Source organism: Mobula hypostoma, chromosome 6 (assembly GCF_963921235.1).
Source record: "Mobula hypostoma chromosome 6, sMobHyp1.1, whole genome shotgun sequence".
NCBI lineage: Eukaryota > Metazoa > Chordata > Chondrichthyes > Myliobatiformes > Myliobatidae > Mobula > Mobula hypostoma.
In genome coordinates, this window is record NC_086102.1 from 107,588,463 (window position 1) to 107,606,609 (window position 18,147).

General features: G+C 46.4%; 1 protein-coding gene across 4 annotated transcripts in view; it reads right to left on the bottom strand.

The window, feature by feature from the left end:
* Window positions 1-18,147, bottom strand: part of LOC134348271 (anion exchange protein 3-like) — a 171,736-nt gene that overhangs the window by 33,755 nt on the left and 119,834 nt on the right. For all 4 annotated transcript variants that reach the window (XM_063051403.1, XM_063051402.1, XM_063051400.1 and 1 more), the window contains 2 exons: window positions 16,866-17,078; window positions 4,155-4,303 (listed from right to left, as the gene is read on the bottom strand). In XM_063051403.1, the coding sequence (XP_062907473.1) occupies window positions 4,155-4,303; window positions 16,866-17,078 (362 nt within the window). The remainder of the gene's footprint in view (window positions 1-4,154; window positions 4,304-16,865; window positions 17,079-18,147) is intronic.

The following is an 18,147-nucleotide window of genomic DNA, read 5'->3' on the forward strand; positions in this document are numbered from 1 at the left end:
CTCTTCTCCTTACCTGCCCATCCCCCTGGTTCCCCTCTGCCTTCCCTTTTTCCCATGGTCCAATTGCGATTTGCTTATCACCATAATAGGTCAATGGCAGAGACAATCTCAATGGCTCTCCACAAGGCTTTAGACCACCTGGACAACACAAACACCTGCATCACGATGCTGTTCATCGACTATAGCTCAGTATTTACTACCATCATTCCCACAATCTTGATTGAGAAGTTGCAGAACCTGAGCCTCTGTACCTCCCTCTGCAAATGGATCCTCGACTTCCTAACCAGAAGACCACAATCTGTGCAGATTGCTGATAACATATCCTCCTTGCTGACAATCAACACTGGCGCACCTCAGGGTTGTGTGCTTAGCCCACTGATCTACTCTCTATATACACATGACTGTGTGGCTAGGCATAGCTCAAATACCATCCGCAAATTTGCTGACGATACAACCATTGTTGGTAGAATCTCAGGTGGTGACGAGAGAGTGTACAGGAGTGAGATATGACAACTAGTGGAGTGGTGTCGCAGCAACAACCTGACACTCAACGTCAGTAAGATGAAAGAGCTGATTGTGGACATCAGGAAGGGTAAGATGAAGGAACACATACCAGTCCTCATAGAGGGATCAGAAGTGAAGAGAGCGAGCAGCTTCAAGTTCCTGGGTGTCAAGATCTCTGAGGATCTAATCTGGTCCCAACATATCGATGTAGTCATAAAGAAGGCAAGAGAGCAGCTGTACTTCATTAGGAGTTTGAAGAGATTTGGCATGTCAACAAATACACTCAAAAACTTCTGTAGTTGTACAGTGGAGAGCATTCTGACAGGCTGCATCACTGTCCGGTATGGCGGGGGGTGGGGGGGGGGGGAAACTACTGCACAGGACCGAAAGAAGCTGCAAAAGGTTGTAAATCCAGTCAGCTCCATCTTGGGCACCAGCCTACAAAGTACCCAGGACATCTTTAGGGAGCGGTGTCTCAGAAAGATAGCGTCCATTATTAAGGACATCCAGCACCCAGGGCATGCCCTTTTCTCACTGTTACCATCAGGTAGGTGATACAGAAGCCTGGTGGCACACACTCAGCAATTCAGGAACAGCTTCCTCTTCCCCTCTGCCATCAGATTCCTAAATAGACATTGAAGCTTTGGACACTATCTCACCTTTTTTAATATACAGTAAATTTGTTTTTGCATATTTAAAAAAATCTATTCAATATAGGTAATTGATTTACTTGTTTATTTATTATTATGTTTTATTTTTTTTCTCTCTGCTAGATTATGTATTGCATTGAACTGCTGCTGCTGCTAAGTTAGCAAATTTTACGTCACATGCCAGTGATAATAAACCTGATTCTGATTCCACTCTCTCTCCTGTTAGATTCCTTCTTCTTCAGCCTTTTACCTTTTTCACCTATCACCTCTCAGCTTAATCCCTGCTCCTCCACCCACCCACTGTCCCCCTCACCTGGTCTCAGTTATCACCTGGTCTTACCTATCCCCTTCCAGCTTAATCCCTCCTCCTCCACCCACCCACTGTCCCCCTCACCTGGTCTCAGTTATCACCTGGTCTCACCTATCACCTGCCAGTTGGTATGTCCCTTTCCCCCTACCTTATTCTGCTTTCTTTCGCCTTCCTTTCCAGACCTGATGAAGGGTCTCAGCCCAAAATGTCAACTGTTTATTCCCCTCCATAGATGCTGCCTGGCCTGCTGAGTTCCTCCAGCATTTTGTGTGTGTTGCTCTGGATTTCCAGAATCTGCAGAATCTCTTGTGTTTATGATTCTGCATTCCATTATTGTTTTACATTGTTCTACCCCAATGCACGATTGTTCTGTATGAACAGCATACAAGACAAGCTTTTCCCTGTACCTTGGTACATGTGACAATATTAATCTGATTTACCAGACTCAACTTCTGCTAAACACCGCCCACTCATCATCAACAACTCTACAATTAGCCTCGTTTCAACATTCAGGTTCCTGGGCATCATTATTTCGTATGACCTCATGTGGGAGAACCAAATCTTCTTCATTAATAAAAGATTCAGCAGAGGATGTACTTCTTGTGACAGTTGGTAAAATTCCATCTTCTCTGTTTCTATGTTTCTATACACGTGTAAAGGCTGACTTACACTTGTGCATTCTAGCTTGCGCCGTTGTGAGCATTTCTACTTGTGCGTTGGTGTGTCTGCATCACTCTGCAATTCACCACCATAACGCTAGTTGGCGGTGGGGTTTCTATGCCACTGTGTTGAGTTTCTTCGTGTTAAAACTCAACATGAAGAAACTCAAACTTCAAACAATGGCGACTGAAACTGAAGGAGGGTGAATTTTCTGTGCTTGTCCGGCCACTGAGAGACATGGATGAGGAAATGCATTTCAAATATTTTCAGATGTTGGCAGGTAGATTTGACAATTTGGTTCATCGTCTCCAACCATTTATCTCGCATCAGTGTACGCACAGTATACTCAGAGACTGGCAATCACCTTTTGAGTTTTAGCTTCAGGTGGAAGTCAACAGGCTGTAGCAGCTAGCTACAAACTGGCATCAAGCACAGGGTCCTCCATAATTTCGGAGGACTGTAAAGCTTTATGGAAAGCATTGCAGCCAGAGTTCCTTCCCTGCCCTTCAGTCGCCCAATGGGAAGCTATTGTAGAGTAGGAGGAAATGCGATGCTACCAAGTGGACCAATCACAGCTGTTTTGGTCTGCGTCGCCGTGACGCGTAGTTACATTTTGGGGGAGGTGTGCGTTAGGCTACGGCGTAGGATTCGGCGTAGAGTACAGCGTGGGGTATGCGGCTACGCCGTACCTACGGTGTACATTTGACGCACAAGTATAAATCAGCCTTTATTCTACACTGCCATCATAGAGAGTATCCTCACATCAACCATTACCGTCTGGTTCGGTGCAGCATCTTCTCACAATACACAAAAACTACAGTCAATTGTCAGGTCAGCAGCAAAGTTCATTGGCTGCAGTCTACCATCACTGCAGGACTTGTATGTGTCCAGGACAAAGTAGTGGACAGTAAAAACCATAGTGGACATTAACCACCCTGCAAACTGCCTTTTCCAAAAGCTCCCTTGTGGAAAGCGATATAGGGCTACTTAAACAAAACCACTCCATCTTAAATGTTTCTTCTCCCTGGCAGATAATCTGATCAACCATTCTGGTTAGCCACCCTACCCCCTCTATCTGCTACCCCCCATCACTGCACTGCACTGTAAACACTTTCAACCACTTTTTATAATGCTGAACACAAGAGATTCTGCAGATGCTGAAAATCCAGAGTAACGCACACGAAATGCTGGTGAAACTCAGCCAGTCTGGCATTGATGGAAATGAAAAAACAGCTGACATTTTGGGCTAAGACCCTTCATCTGGACTCATAGTACTTATAATGCTGTTGACGTTGTAATTACATGCTGGGTTTGATGTATTTATGCACATCTTATTCCATATACTTTAACATTTTTATACATTTTTTATAATTGTTGAATGCTGTTTATTTATTGATTTAGCCAATAGCGCTGAACAGGCTCATCCAGCCCTCCGAGCTGCACTGCTCAGCAAACCAGCAACTTAACCCTAGCCTAATCACAGGACAATTTACAATGGCCAATCAGCCTACTGACTGGTGCGTATTTGGACTGTGGGAGGGAACAGAAGCACCCGGAGGAAACCCACCCGCACACAGGAAGAACACACTAAATTTCTTACAGAGGTCACCGGAATTGAATTCCGAACTTCAAAGCCTTGAGCTGTAATAGCTTTGCACTAACTGCTACCATGGACGTGGCATGTCGTGCCCTGACCAACACACGACAGCAAATTCCTAATTTTCCATAAATAAATACGGCAAATAAAATTGATCTTTGATCCTGAACCACCATCTCTCTGCAGGCAGCAGCACCATGGGGTTGTTAACCACCACTCCTCGCTCTGGAAACAACACCACCAGTCTTACTTGCTCTCCTCCCCGTCGCACACCATCCCGTTGTCCTCTTTGCCCTCCCTGGAACCTTGCTGCATTTCTAACTTTTCCCTGGAAGGTCATCGACCTGAGCCATTACATTTACTTCCTCCCTCCGCAGACGTGTGTGTGTGTGTGTGTGTGTGTGTAAGTAACCGAACTCTGCGTTGCCCTTACATTGTAAAACGCTTCCTCGAACACCAGCAGCGGACCCGTGAATCCAATCACCAGAAGTGGCTGAGCACCAAACAGGGAGAAGAAGATGCCCATTGCTGATGTTGAGACGATCAACTCCGACACCCCGATCAGACCCTCAGTCTTTGTACCTGGAAAAGATGATGGAGTCCCATCATTAGCAGGAGAGACTATTGTAAAGCCGGTATCTCATAGAGACTGCTGTCCTCTCTCAAGTCATAGAGTGCTACAACACAGAAACAGGCCCTTCAGTCCATCTAGTCTATGTCAAACTGTTATTCCGCCTAGTCCCATTGATCTGCACCAGGACCACAACCCTCCATACCCTTCCCACCCATGGACCTATCCAAACTTCTTTTAAATATTCAAATCAAACCCACATCCAATGGCAGGTTGCTCCACCTCTGAGTGAAAAAGATCCCCCTCAGATATCCCTTAAATATTTCTCCCTTGACCCAAGATCTTTAACCTTTGGTTATAAGGTTATAAGAACTACAGCACAGAAATAGATCTTTTGGCCAATCTACTCCATGCAAGCTACTATTCTGCCTATTTGCATTGACCCATTCTTAGCCCATACCCTCCATACACCACACATCCATGCACCATGCCTGGCCTGTTAGAGGACTTTCTGTGTGCATGGGTGTGAGGAAGGGAAAGGAATTATTTTGACACCTCTCTCAATCTCTCTGCCTCCATCTCTGGAGACAAACTGCTGTCCGACATCTTTTATAAACTTACTGCTGCTTCCCATCATTATCCTGACTATACCCTTCTCACCCTGTCTCCTGTAAGAATGTTATTCCCTTTTCTTAATTCCTTCATCTCCACCACATCTGTTCCCAGGATATGGGTCTCCTTTCCAGGACATCAGAGATGTCTTCCCTTTTCAAAGAATGGGGTTTCTCTTCCTCCAGCACTGATGCTGACCTCACCCACATCTCCTCCATTTTCTGAACATCCACACTCACACCATCTTCCCGCTGCCTTAAGGGTGATAGAATTTCTCTTGTCCTTACCTACCATCCCATGAGCATCCAACGCACCATTCTCTGCAACTTGCGTCATCTTCAAAGAGATCTTACCACCAAACATATCTTTACATCTCCTCCCCACCCCGCTTTCCGCAGGGATCACCTCCTCCATGATTCCTTGTCCATTCGTCCCTCCTGGCATTTACCCCTGCAAGCAGGCTAAGAGCTTCACCTGTCCATTCACCTCCTCCCTCACCTCCATTCAGGGCCCCAAACAGCCCTTCCAGGTGAGGCAACACTTCACCTGCAAATCTACTGTGTCCTGTACTCCTGATGCGGCCTCCTCTACAATGGTGAGATCCGTTGTGATTTGGGGGAGCACTTTGTTGAGCACCTCTGCCTCATACACCAAAAGTGGAACTGTCTCGTGACCAAACATTTTACTTCTGACTCATAAGGCCAGATAATTTAGGAGCAGAATTAGGCCATTTGGCCCATCGAGTCTGCTCTACCATTTCATTGCGGCCATTCGATTTTCCTCTCATCCCCAATCTCTTGCCTTCTCCCCGTATCCCTTCATGCCTTAACCAATCAAGAATCTATCAACCTCTGCCTTAAATACGCGTAAAGACTTGGCCTCCACAGCTGCCTGTGGCAATGAATTTCACAGATTCACCGCAATCTAGCTAAAGAAATTCCTCCTCATCTCTGTTCTAAAAGGCCGTCCCTCTATTCTGAGGCTGTGTCTCGTTCCAACATGTGGGCCCATAGCATCCCCTTGTGCCACAATGAGGTCACCCTCAGGATAGTTTCCATCTGGGTAGCCTCTGACCTGATGGTGTGAATATAGATTTCTCCTCCCAGTAAAAAAAAATCCCTCCCCCTCTCCTCTTCTTCTATTCCCACTCTGGCCTCACCTCTTCTCACCTGCCTATCACCTTCCCCTGGGTCCAATCCTCCTTCCCTTTCTCTGATTGACCACTCTACTCTCCTGTCAGATTCCTTCCTCTCCTGCCCCTTACCTTTCCCACCCACCTGGCTTCACCTAACACCCAGCTATCCTACTCCATCTCCCCAACATTTTATTCTGGCATCTTCCCCCTTCCTTTCCAGTCTTAATGAAGGGTCTCAGCCTGAAATGTTGACCGTTCATTTATTTCCATAGACGCTGCCTGACCTGCTGAGTTCCTCCATCAACACATATAAAAGTTGCTGGTGAACGCAGCAGGCCAGGCAGCATCTCTAGGAAGAGATACAGTCGACGTCTCGGGCCGAGACTCCTCGTTAGGACTAACTGAAAGAAGAGCTGGTAAGAGATTTGAAAGTGGGAGGGGCTCTTCCTTCAGTTAGTCCTGACGAAGGGTCTTGGCCCGAAACGTCGACTGTACCTCTTCCTAGAGATGCTGCCTGACCTGCTGTGTTCACCAGCAACTTTGATGTGTGTTGCTTGAAATTCTAGCATTGCAGATTTCCTCGTGTTTGAGTTTCTCCAGCATTTTGTGTGTGTTGCTTTGTTCTGATTTTGTTGTTTGATTGCTGGTTGTGCTCTGTTTCGTTGTGTTCAGTGTTGTTCTGCCAAACATGGTGAACATGTTATATTGGCGCCGGAATGTCCGGTGACATTTGTGTGCTGACCCCAGCACGTGTGTGTCGGCTTGTTAATACAAACAACAGTATGTTTTGATGTACAGTACATGTGATCAATAAGTCTGAATCTAAATTTATTTATCTAAACTTCTCTTAATTGTTGCAATCAAACCCACATCCACTACTTGCACTGGCAGCTCACTCCACACTCTCCTCACCTCTGAGTGAAGAAGTCCCCCCTCAGATTCCCCTGAAAGTGAACTATACGTGGTCTAGGTGAGACCTTTTGGTCCATCATATCCATGCTAGCCAATGGCACAAGAGGATTGAATTCCTAATTAGTCGGGGCATCAAGGGATATGGTGAGAAGGCAGGTAAGTGGGATCCGGGATCAGCCATGATGAAATGGTGGAGCGGACTCAATGGGCTGAATGGCCTAATTCTGCTCCTATGTCTTATAAGAGGACAGTCATTCCATTCAGTCCCAGGGAAATCCCACTAATCCCTCTCCTCTGTGCATCTCTCTATCATCTTTCCTCTCTGACATCAACATTTTCCAATTTCTCCCACTGACTCCGAGTGTAGTGTCCATCCTGGGTTCGCCTCCAACAACAGATAACAATCCAACAATAGATGTTTCCTATAGTCGGGGAGTCTAGGGCCAAAGGGCACAGCCTCACAATACACGGACGTTCCTTCAAAACAGAGATAAGGAGGGCTTTCACTAGCCAGAGGATGGTGTATCTGTGGAATCCATTGCACAAATGACTGTGGAGGTCAAGTCATTGGCTCTATATAAAGTGGAGATTGATGGGTTGTTGATTAGTCTGGGCATCAAAGGTTATGGGGAGAAGGCAGAAGAATGGGGTTGAGAGGGATAACAAATCAGCCATGATGGAATGGCGGAGCATACTCTATGGGCCGAATGGCCTAATTCTGCACTTATGTATTATGGTCTAATAAACTGTCCTCTCTTACATTTCTGTCGGAATTTTCCAATTTCTCCCACCACCAACTCTACGCATGGTGTCCATGTTGGGTTTCCTCTGTGCCCTCTCCAGTGTAGTCTCCTCCAACAACAGATGTTTCTTCTCCCTCCTTTTCCATGGAATTACCTGCTTTCCTCCCCCCCGCCCCTCCGACCCCACACACACACACTCCATCCAACTTTACAATGGGAATGTGGATGTAGAGTGGAAGAGGGAGACTTGGCTAGGATATTGCTGTGAGGTTGAGAATGGTTTAGTTGACCTTGTTCTGGGATTGAGCGTGTCTAGCTGAAACCAAGTAGCTACCCCTGGGTTGGCTTACCAAATCATGGAGATGCAATAGGCCACATGGAGATCATTTGGTCCATCGCATGCTGGCCCATTGAAACAGTCTCCAACACAATCCCACCTTCCATCACTAGGTCTTGTACTCTTGCAAGTTTGCTTTGGCATTTCACCAAAGACTCAAGCAGATTTCTATACGCGTACGGTGGAGAGCATTCTGACTGGTTGCATCACCATCTGCTATGGAGAGGATTGAGAAAAGCTGCAGAGGGTGGTCAATCCAGCCAACTCCTTCGGGCCTCTAGGCTCAAGAAGGTGGCTTCGGCACCCATCATGAAGGACCCTCACTGTCCACTGCATGTCCTTGTCTCACTACTACCATCAGGAAGGAGGTACTGGAGCCAGATACCTAATCAACACTTTAGGAACCATCTCTTCTCCACCATAGAAGTTCTGAATGGCCAATGAACCCATGAACATTTCCTCACTTTCTGCTCTCTTTCTGTACTTCTTATGTATGTCTTTATATTTCTTATTGCAACCTATAGTTATTTTTTTACACACTGCACTGCTGCCACAAAACAACACGTTTCATGACACATGTCAGTGAGGATAAACCTGATTCAGATTCTGCAGGTCATCAGACTTCAAGTGCACCCCAATACTGTTCCTATACCTACACCACTACCAATGAAATATAACTTTCTACTTACCCATGGAACATAGGACCAGAATTAGGACATTCAGCCAATCAAGTCTGCTCTGCCATTCTATGATGGCCAATTTATTTTCCCTCTCAATCCCAAACTTATCCTTCTGTTTTCTCCCACGTTTTAAGTAACACAGTGATTTTTCCTCCACAGCCGCTTGTGGCAATGAATTTCATAGGTTCACCACCCGTGGGCTAAAGAAACTCCTCCTCATCTCTGGTTTCTTTGACCAGGTTCTGTGGTGTTTCTTTGTTGCGTGGCTGTCTGTAAGAAGATGAATCTCAGGGTTGTATGCAGCATACATACTTTAATAATCAATGTACTTTGAATCTTTAAAGGGATATCCTTCTATTCTGAGACTGTGCCCTCTGGTCCACGACTCCCCTACTATTGAAAACATCCTCACCACATCCTTTCCGTCTATGCCTTTCAATATTCAAAAGGCTTCAATGAGATCACCCCATTATTCTAAACTCCAGTAATTACAGGCCCAAAGCCATTAAACATTTCTCATATGTTAACCCTTTCATTCCTGGGATCATTCTCACGAACCTCCTCTGAACCCACTTCAATGGCAGCAAATTCTTTCTTAGATATGGAGCCCAAATCTGCTCACAATACTCTAAACACAAGAAATTCTACAGATGCTGGAAATCCACAATAACACATACAAAATGCTGGAGGAACTCAGCAGGTCTGGCACCATCTATGCAAAGGAAAAAAGAGTCGATGTTTTGGGCCAAGACCCTTCATCAGAACTCACAATACTGTACTCTATATAAGATCTGACCAATACCTTATAAAACCTTATGTTCACTGGGCCTCTGATAGTTTCTACATCTCAAATAAGCTGCCTCCTTCAGTCCTAAGAAAACAAGCCCAGTTTATCCAGTCCTTCTAAAAACGCAAACACAAGGAATTCTGCAGATGCTGGATATTCAAGCAACACACATCAAAGTTGCTGGTGAACGCAGCAGGCCAGGCAGCATCTCTAGGAAGAGGTACAGTCGACGTTTCAGGCCGAGACCCTTCTTCAGGACCGACTGAAGAAAGAGCTAGTAAGAGATTTGAAAGTGGGAGGGGGAGGGGGAGATCCAAAATGATAGGAGAAGACAGGAGGGGGAGGGATGGAGCCAAGAGCTGGACAGGTGATTGGCAAAGGGGATACGAGAGGATCATGGGACAGGAGGCCCAGGGAGAAAGAAAAGGGGGAGGGGGGAAAACCCAGAGGATGGGCAAGGGGTATATTCAGAGGGACAGAGGGAGAAAAAGGAGAGTGAGAGAAAGAATGTGTGTATATAAATAACGGATGGGGTATGAGGGGGAGGTGGGGCATTAGCGGAAGTTAGAGAAGTCAATGTTCATGCCATCAGGTTGGAGGCTACCCAGACGGAATATAAGGTGTTGTTCCTCCAACCTGAGTACCTTATATTCCGTCTGGGTAGCCTCCAACCTGATGGCATGAACATTGACTTCTCTAACTTCTGCTAATGCCCCACCTCCCCCTCGTACCCCATCCGTTATTTATTTCTATACACACATTCTTTATCTCTCTTTCCTTTTTCTCCCTCTGTCCCTCTGAATATACCCCTTGCCCATCCTCTGGGTTTCCCCCCTCCCCCTTTTCTTTCTCCCTGGGCCTCCTGTCCCATGATCCTCTCGTATCCCTTTTGCCAATCACCTGTCCAGCTCTTGGCTCCATCCCTCCCCCTTCTGTCTTCCCCTATCATTTTGGATCTCTCCCTCCCCCTCCCACTTTCAAATCTCTTACTAGCTCTTCCTTCAGTTAGTCCTGACGAAGAGTCTCGGCCTGAGATGTCGACTGTACCTCTTTCTAGAGATGCTGCCTGGCCTGCTGCGTTCACCAGCAACTTTGATGTGTGTTGCTTATCCAGTCCTTTCCTCTTTTTATCCCAGCCCTAGCCTCATCCCCATAAATCTCTCTGCACCCTCTCCAGTGTAGGAGTGTTTCTCCTGTAACGTGCTGACCAGAACTGTGCCCAGTACACCGGCTGACAAGGTGGACACAGGGAAAAGAACAGGGGCAGTGGAGATTGAGTATGATGCTGCCTGGATTAGAGAGCATGTTTTATGGGGAAAGACTGAGTGAGCTGGAGCTTTTCTCCATGGAGTGAAAGACGATGAGAAGTGACTTGATAGCAGAGTACAAGATGATAAGAGGTAAACAGTGGACAGCCAGAGACTTTGTCCGGAGTGGAAATGGCTAATTTGAGGGGGCAAAATTTTAAGGTGATTGGAGGAAAGTGTGGGGCTGATGTTAGAGATAGTGTTTTTTTTAAACACACAGTGGTATGTGCAGGGAATGCCATCCCAGGGTTGGTGGTAGAGGCAAATACTTTAGAAATTTGTATGGGATGAAAGCAAAATGGAGAGTTATGTGGGAGGGGAAGGTTAGGTTGATCTTAGAGTAGCTTAAAAGATTGGCAAAACATTGTAAGCCAAAGGGCCTGTACTGTGTTGTACTGTTCTATGTTATGTTTTATAGAAAATCAACCCAGGCAAGTTTTTTTTTGATAAGACATTGAGTGAGGAACTGAAGGAGAGAGTGAAGAAGTGGGGAAGGGAGTATTGAGGGAGGGCCAATGGGTTTGAGGAGTTGAGAAGGAGAGGAAGGAGGAATTTGAGGGAGAATGGGAGGAGAGGAAAATAGGGAGGAGGAGGGAGTCTGTGGGAGTGAGGGAGGGTCAGAGGACAGAGAAATGAGAGAGGGAAATGAAGGAGGAGGGAGGAGGGGAGGAAGACAGGAGGTTGAGGAGAGAGGGAGAGAGGACAGAGAAATGAAAGAGGGAGACAGGGAAGAAGGGAGGGAGGGAAGAGAGGATGGAGAAAGTGGAAGGAGTGGGGGGAAGGAGAGGGAGAATGGGAGAAAGTAAAGGGGAAGGGGAAGAGGAGGGTAGGAGGAGGGGTAGATTGAGGAGTAAGAGTGGGGTGAGTGGGAGGGAGTAATGGAAGAGAGGTGAGGAGGAAGTGGAGAGATGGAGAGATAAAGGAGGGAGGGAGGGAGAAGGAAGGAACAAGGGAATGGGGAAGGAGAGTTGAGGAAGGGAGGGAAGGGGGAAGGGAAAGGAGGGGAATGAGGGTGGGAGGGGAGGGAGCATGGAGGGAGAGAGTTGCATTTTCCTCTGGAGTGGAAGAAAGGAGTTACTGAATAAGGACCAGGGAGGGAGGGAGAATGGTGCATTTTTGGGCATCGGAATGTAGTAGTTAGCACAATACTATTACAGCTTGGGGTGGAGTGTAGTAGTTAGCACAACACTATTACAGCTTGGGGTGGAGTGTAGTGGTTAGCACAACATTATTACAGCTTGGGGTGGAGTGTAGTGGTTAGCACAACATTATTACAGCTTGGGGTGGAGTGTAGTGGTTAGCATGACACTATTACAGGTTGGGGTGGAGTGTAGTGGTTAGCATGATGCTATTACAGCTTGGGGTGGAGTGTAATGGTTAGCACAACACTATTACAGCGTGCCGTGGAGTGTAGTGGTTAGCACGACACTATTACAGCTTGGGGTGGAGTGTAGTGGTTAGCACAATGCTATTACAGCTTGGAGTGTCGGAATATCGTTGTCATGGCTATCTCTCGAGGTCGAGGATGATGGTCTTCGTTCTGTTGATCTACTTATGGGCTCTCAACTGGCTTATGAGTCCAATCACGAGGAAATCTGCAGATGCTGGAACTTCAAGCAACACACATAAAAGTTGCTGGTGAACACAGCAGGCCAGGCAGCATCTCTAGGAAGAGGTACAGTCGACGTTTCGGGCTGAGACCCTTTGTCAGGACTAACTGAAGGAAGAGCTAGTAAGAGATTTGAAAGTGGGAGGGGGAGGGAGAGATCCAAAATGATAGGAAAAGACAGGAGGAGGAGGGATGGAGCCAAGAGCTGGACAGGTGATTGGCAAAAGGGATATGAGAGGATCATGGGACAGGAGGCCTGGGGAGAAAGACGGGGGGGAGGGGGGGAGAAACCCAGAGGATGGACAAGGGGTATAGTGAGAGGGACAGAGGGAGAAAAAGGAGAGAGAAAGAATGTGTGTATATAAATAAAGAATGGATGGGGTACGAGGGGGAGGTGGGGCATTAGCGGAAGTTTGAGAAGTCAATATTCATGTCATCAGGTTGGAGGTTACCCAGATGGAATATAAGATGTTGTTCCTCCAACTTGAGTGGGGCTTCATCTTTACAGCAGAGGAGGCCGTGGATAGACATATCAGAATGGGAATGGGATGTGGAATTAAGATGTGTGGCCACTGGGAGATCCTGCTTTCTCTGGTGGACAGAGCGTAGGTGTTCAGCGAAATGACCTCCCATTCTGTGTCGGGTCTCGCCAATGTATAGAAGGCTCTCTCTGCTTTCCGCAGGGATCGCTCCCTACGCGCATCTTTCCCTCCCCCCACTTTGCTTTCCGCAGGGATTGCTCCCTACGCAACTCCCTTGTCCATTTGTCTCCCCCCCATCCCTCCCCACCGATCTCCCTCCTGGCACTTATCCTTGTAAGTGGAACAAGTGCTACACATGCCCTTACACTTCCTCCCTTACCACCATTCAGGGCCCCAGACAGTCCTTCCAGGTGAGGCGACACTTCACCTGTGAGTCGGCTGGGGTGATATACTGCATCCGGTGCTCCCAATGTGGCCTTCTATATATTGGCGAGACCCGACACAACCTGGGAGATTGTTTCGCTGAACACCTACACTCTGTCCGCCAGAGAAAGCGGATCTCCCAGTGGCCACACATTTTAATTCCACGTCCCATTCCCATTCTGATATGTCTATCCACGGCCTCCTCTACTGTAAAGATGAAGCCACACTCAGGGTGGAGGAACAACACCTTAAATTCCGTCTGGGTAGCCTCCAACCTGATGGCATGAACATTGGCTTCCGCCAATGCCCCACCTCCCCTCATACCCCGTTCGAAATTTATTTATATACACACATTCTTTTTCTCTCTTTCCCTTTTCTCCCTCTGTCCCTCTCATTATACCCCTTGCCCATCCTCTGGGTTTCCCCCCTCCCCCTTTTCTTTCTCCCTGGGCCTCCTGTCCCATGATCCTCTCATATCCCCTTTGCCAATCACCTGTCCAGCTCTTGGCTCCATCCCTCCCCCTCCTGTCTTCTCCTATCGTTTTGGATCTCCCCCTCCCCCTCCCACTTTCAAATCTCTTACTCACTCTTCCTTCAGTTAGTCCTGACGAAGGGTCTCGGCCCGAAACGTCGACTGTACCTCTTCCTAGAGATGCTGCCTGGCCTGCTGCATTCACCAGCAACTTTGATGTGTATTGTTATGAGTCCAGTCTTGGCTTTGAAAGTTCTTCCGCATTCAGGACAGCTAGTTCCAGATGGCAGATCAAGCTTTGGTTTTTGCTGCCTCTCTTTCCATTTTCTTCTCTTTTCTTCTAATTCTGCACATCCGTTGTCTTCGAAAGTTGCTGTTCCTTCTCAGATGATGGCTTGCCAGAGTTTCCTGTCCTTGGCATTGGTTTCCCAATTGTTGATGTCGACGTTACATTTCTTCATGTGGCTTTTAAGACATCTTTGAATCTCCTCTGTTGTCCACCTCTTTTACGCCTGCCTTCTTTAAACTGGGAGTAGAAGATTTGTTTTGGCAGACGTTCGTCTTTCATCTGAACAACATGACTGCTCCATCTTAGTTGGTTCTTGATGACATAGGCTTCAATGCTTGTTGTTTTTGCTTCAATTAGCACACTGACTTTGGTTCTTCTATCTTCCCAGCTGATATTTAAGATGTTTCAAAGACAGCGTTGATGGAACTTTTCAAGTGCCTTCACAAGTCCTCGGTATGTTGTTCAGGTTTCTGATGCATACAGGAGCGTTGGGACTTCCACTGCTTTGTACACTGACATTTTGGTGTCTGTTCGGATGTCACGATCATGAAAGACTCTTGTTCGGAGACGTCCAAAAGCTGTTCCAGCGCATTTAAGATGACGTTGGATCTCGTCATTAAGGTCGACATTGGAGGAGAGGTAATGTAATGGTTAGCAGAATGCTATTTCAGCTTGCGGTGGAGTGTAGTGGTCAGCACACTATCACAGCTTGGGGTGGAGTGTAGTAGTTAGCACAATGCTATTACAGCTTGGGGTGGAGTGTAGTAGTTAGCACAATGCTATTACAGCTTGAAGTGGAGTGTAATGGTTAGCATGATGCTATTACAGCTTGGGGCGTTGGAGTATAGTGGTTAGCACAACACTATTACAGCTTGGGGTGGAGTGTAGTGGTTAGTACAATGCTATTACAGCTTAGGGTGGAGTGTAGTAGGTAGCACAATTCTATTACAGATTGTGGTGGAGTGTAGTGGTTAGCATGATGCTATTACAGCTCGGGGTGGAGTGTAGTAGGTAGCACAATTCTATTACAGCTCGGGGTGGAGTGTAGTGGTTAGCATGATGTTATTACAGCTCGGGGTGGAGTGTAGTGGTTAGCATGACACTATTACAGCTTGGGGTGTTGGAGTGTAATGGTTAGCATGATGTTATTACAGCTTGAGGTGGAGTGTAATGGTTAGCATGATGTTATTACAGCTTGGGACGTCGGAGTATAGTGGTTAGCACAACACTATTACAGCTTGGGGTGGAGTGTAGTGGTTAGTACAATGCTATTACAGCTTAGGGTGGAGTGTAGTAGTTAGCACAATGCTATTACAGCTTGTGGTGGAGTGTAGTGGTTAGCATGATGCTATTACAGCTTGGGGTGGAGTGTAGTGGTTAGCCTGACACTATTACAGCTTGGGGTGTTGGAGTGTAATGGTTAGCACAACACTATTAAAGCTTGGGGTGGAGTGTAGTGGTTCGCACAATGCTAATACAGCTTGGGGTGGAGTGTAGCGGTTAGCATGACACTATTACAGCTTGGGGTGGAGTATAGTGGTTAGCATGACACTATTACAGGTTGGGGTGGAGTGTAGTGCTTAGCACGACACTATTACAGCTTAGGGTAGAGTGTAGTAGTTAGCACAATGCTATTACAGCTTGGGGTGGAGTGTAGTGGTTAGCATGATGCTATTACAGCTTGGGGTGGAGTGTAGTGATTAGCATGACACTATTACAGCTTGGGGTGGAGTGTAGTGGTTAGCACAACACTATTAAAGCTTGGGGTGGAGTGTAGTGGTTAGCACAACACTATTAAAGCTTGGGGTGGAGTGTAGTGGTTAGCACAACACTATTAAAGCTTGGGGTGGAGTGTAGTGGTTCGCACAATGCTATTACAGCTTGGGGTGGAGTGTAGCGGTTAGCATGACACTATTACAGCTTGGGGTGGAGTATAGTGGTTAGCATGACACTATTACAGGTTGGGGTGGAGTGTAGTGCTTAGCACGACACTATTACAGCTTAGGGTGGAGTGTAGTAGTTAGCACAATGCTATTACAGCTTGGGGTGGAGTGTAGTAGTTAGAAGAATGCTATTACAGCTTGGGGTGGAGTGTAGTGGTTAGTACAATTCTATTACAGCTTAGGGTGGAGTGTAGTAGTTAGCACAATGCTATTACAGCTTGGGGTGGAGTGTAGTGGTTAGCATGATGCTATTACAGCTTGGGGTGGAGTGTAGTGATTAGCATGACACTATTACAGCTTGAGGTGGAGTGTAGTGGTTAGCATGATGCTATTACAGCTTAGGGTGGAGTGTAGTCGTTAGCACAATGCTATTACAGCTTGGGGTGGAGTGTAGTGGTTAGCATGATGCTATTACAGCTTAGGGTGGAGTGTAGTCGTTAGCACAATGCTATTACAGCTTGGGGTGGAGTGTAGTGGTTAGCATGACACTATTACAGCTTGGAGTGGAGTGTAGTGGTTAGCATGATGCTATTACAGCTTGGGGTGGAGTGTAGTGGTTAGCATGACAGTATTACAGGTTGGGGTGTCGTTAAATTCCCACATAATCTGTACATCCTCCCGGTGGAATGTGTGGGTCTTTCCCGGGTGCTCCAGTTTCCTCCCACAGTCCAAAGATATACTGGGAAGGTAAATTGGCAATTGTAAATTGTCCCATGATTAGGATAGGGTTAAATCAGGATTGGTGGGGTTTGCTGGGGCAGCACTGCTCGAAAGGGCAGAAGGGTCTACTCCGCGCTGTATCGCTAAATAAATTCTCCACCGGAGTGGGAGGAGGAAGTTACCGAGCAGCCCCCCGAAGGTGATGGCAGGAGACAGGGCAGCAAAGTAGATGAAGATGACAGCGGCCAGGCACTGACAGTTGAAGGCATCCCGGATGTCACTCAGGTACTTGGGATACCTCCGCCTGATGTCCCGGATCAGGCCTCCAAATAGCTGGTTTGTCCTCTTCAGAGGGTCGTCCTCAACCTCTTCCTCCTTCACATCTTCGCACACTTCTGTGGGAGGAAGCAAAGAATGGCTCAGGGTAGCTCCTGGGGTAACAGAGGGGAACTCACAGGGTAATTAACGAGGTAACATTGGGTAACAGTGGGGTAAATCATGGGGTAATAGTGGGGTAACTCAAGGGGTAATTCACAGGGTAACTTTTGGGATAATGGGGTAATTCATGGGGTAATAGTGGGGTAACTCATGGGGTAATGGGTAATTTATGGAGTAATAGTGGGCTACCTCATGGGGTAATAGTGGGTAATTTATGGGGTAATATTGGGGTACCTCATGGGGTAATAGTGGGGTAACTCATAGGGTAATTCACAGGATAATTTATGGGGTAATTGATGGATTCACTCGTGGAGTAAATCACAGCCTATCCAATGGCATAATTATACAGGATAACTCAATGGGTAATTCATGGAGTAATTCACAGGGTAACTGATGGGGTAATTCATGTGGTAATTTACAATGACAACTCATGGGGTAACTGATGGAGTAACTCACAGGGCGATTTACATGATAACTCATGGGGTGACTGGCAGGGTAACTGATGGTGTAATTCATTAGGTAATTTAGAGGATAACTCATGGGGTAAATGACAGGGTAACTGATGGGGTAATTCATGGGGTAATTTATGGGGTAATTCATGGGGTAATTTACAGGATCACACGTGGAGTAATTTCAAAGTGAAGTCAAAGTCACAATAAGTTATCAAGTACATATATGTCACTATATATTACCTTGAGATTCATTTTCTTGCAGGCATTCACAGGAAAATAATGAAATACAATAGAATTAATGAAAAACTATACGCAAACAAAAAAAGATAACCAATGTGCAAAAGGCAAAATGTGCAAATAATATAAAATAATAATAATATTGAGAATGTAAATAGATATAATAGAACTGAAAAGAAATTAATAATACTGGTGTCATGGATAGTGTAGAAGTTTGTCACAGGTTACAACAGTTGACAGAATGCAGAACTGGGCTGAGAAGTGGCAGATGGAGTTCAACCTGGAAAAGTACTAAGTGATTCATTTTGGGAGATTGAATTTGAAGGCAGAATACAGA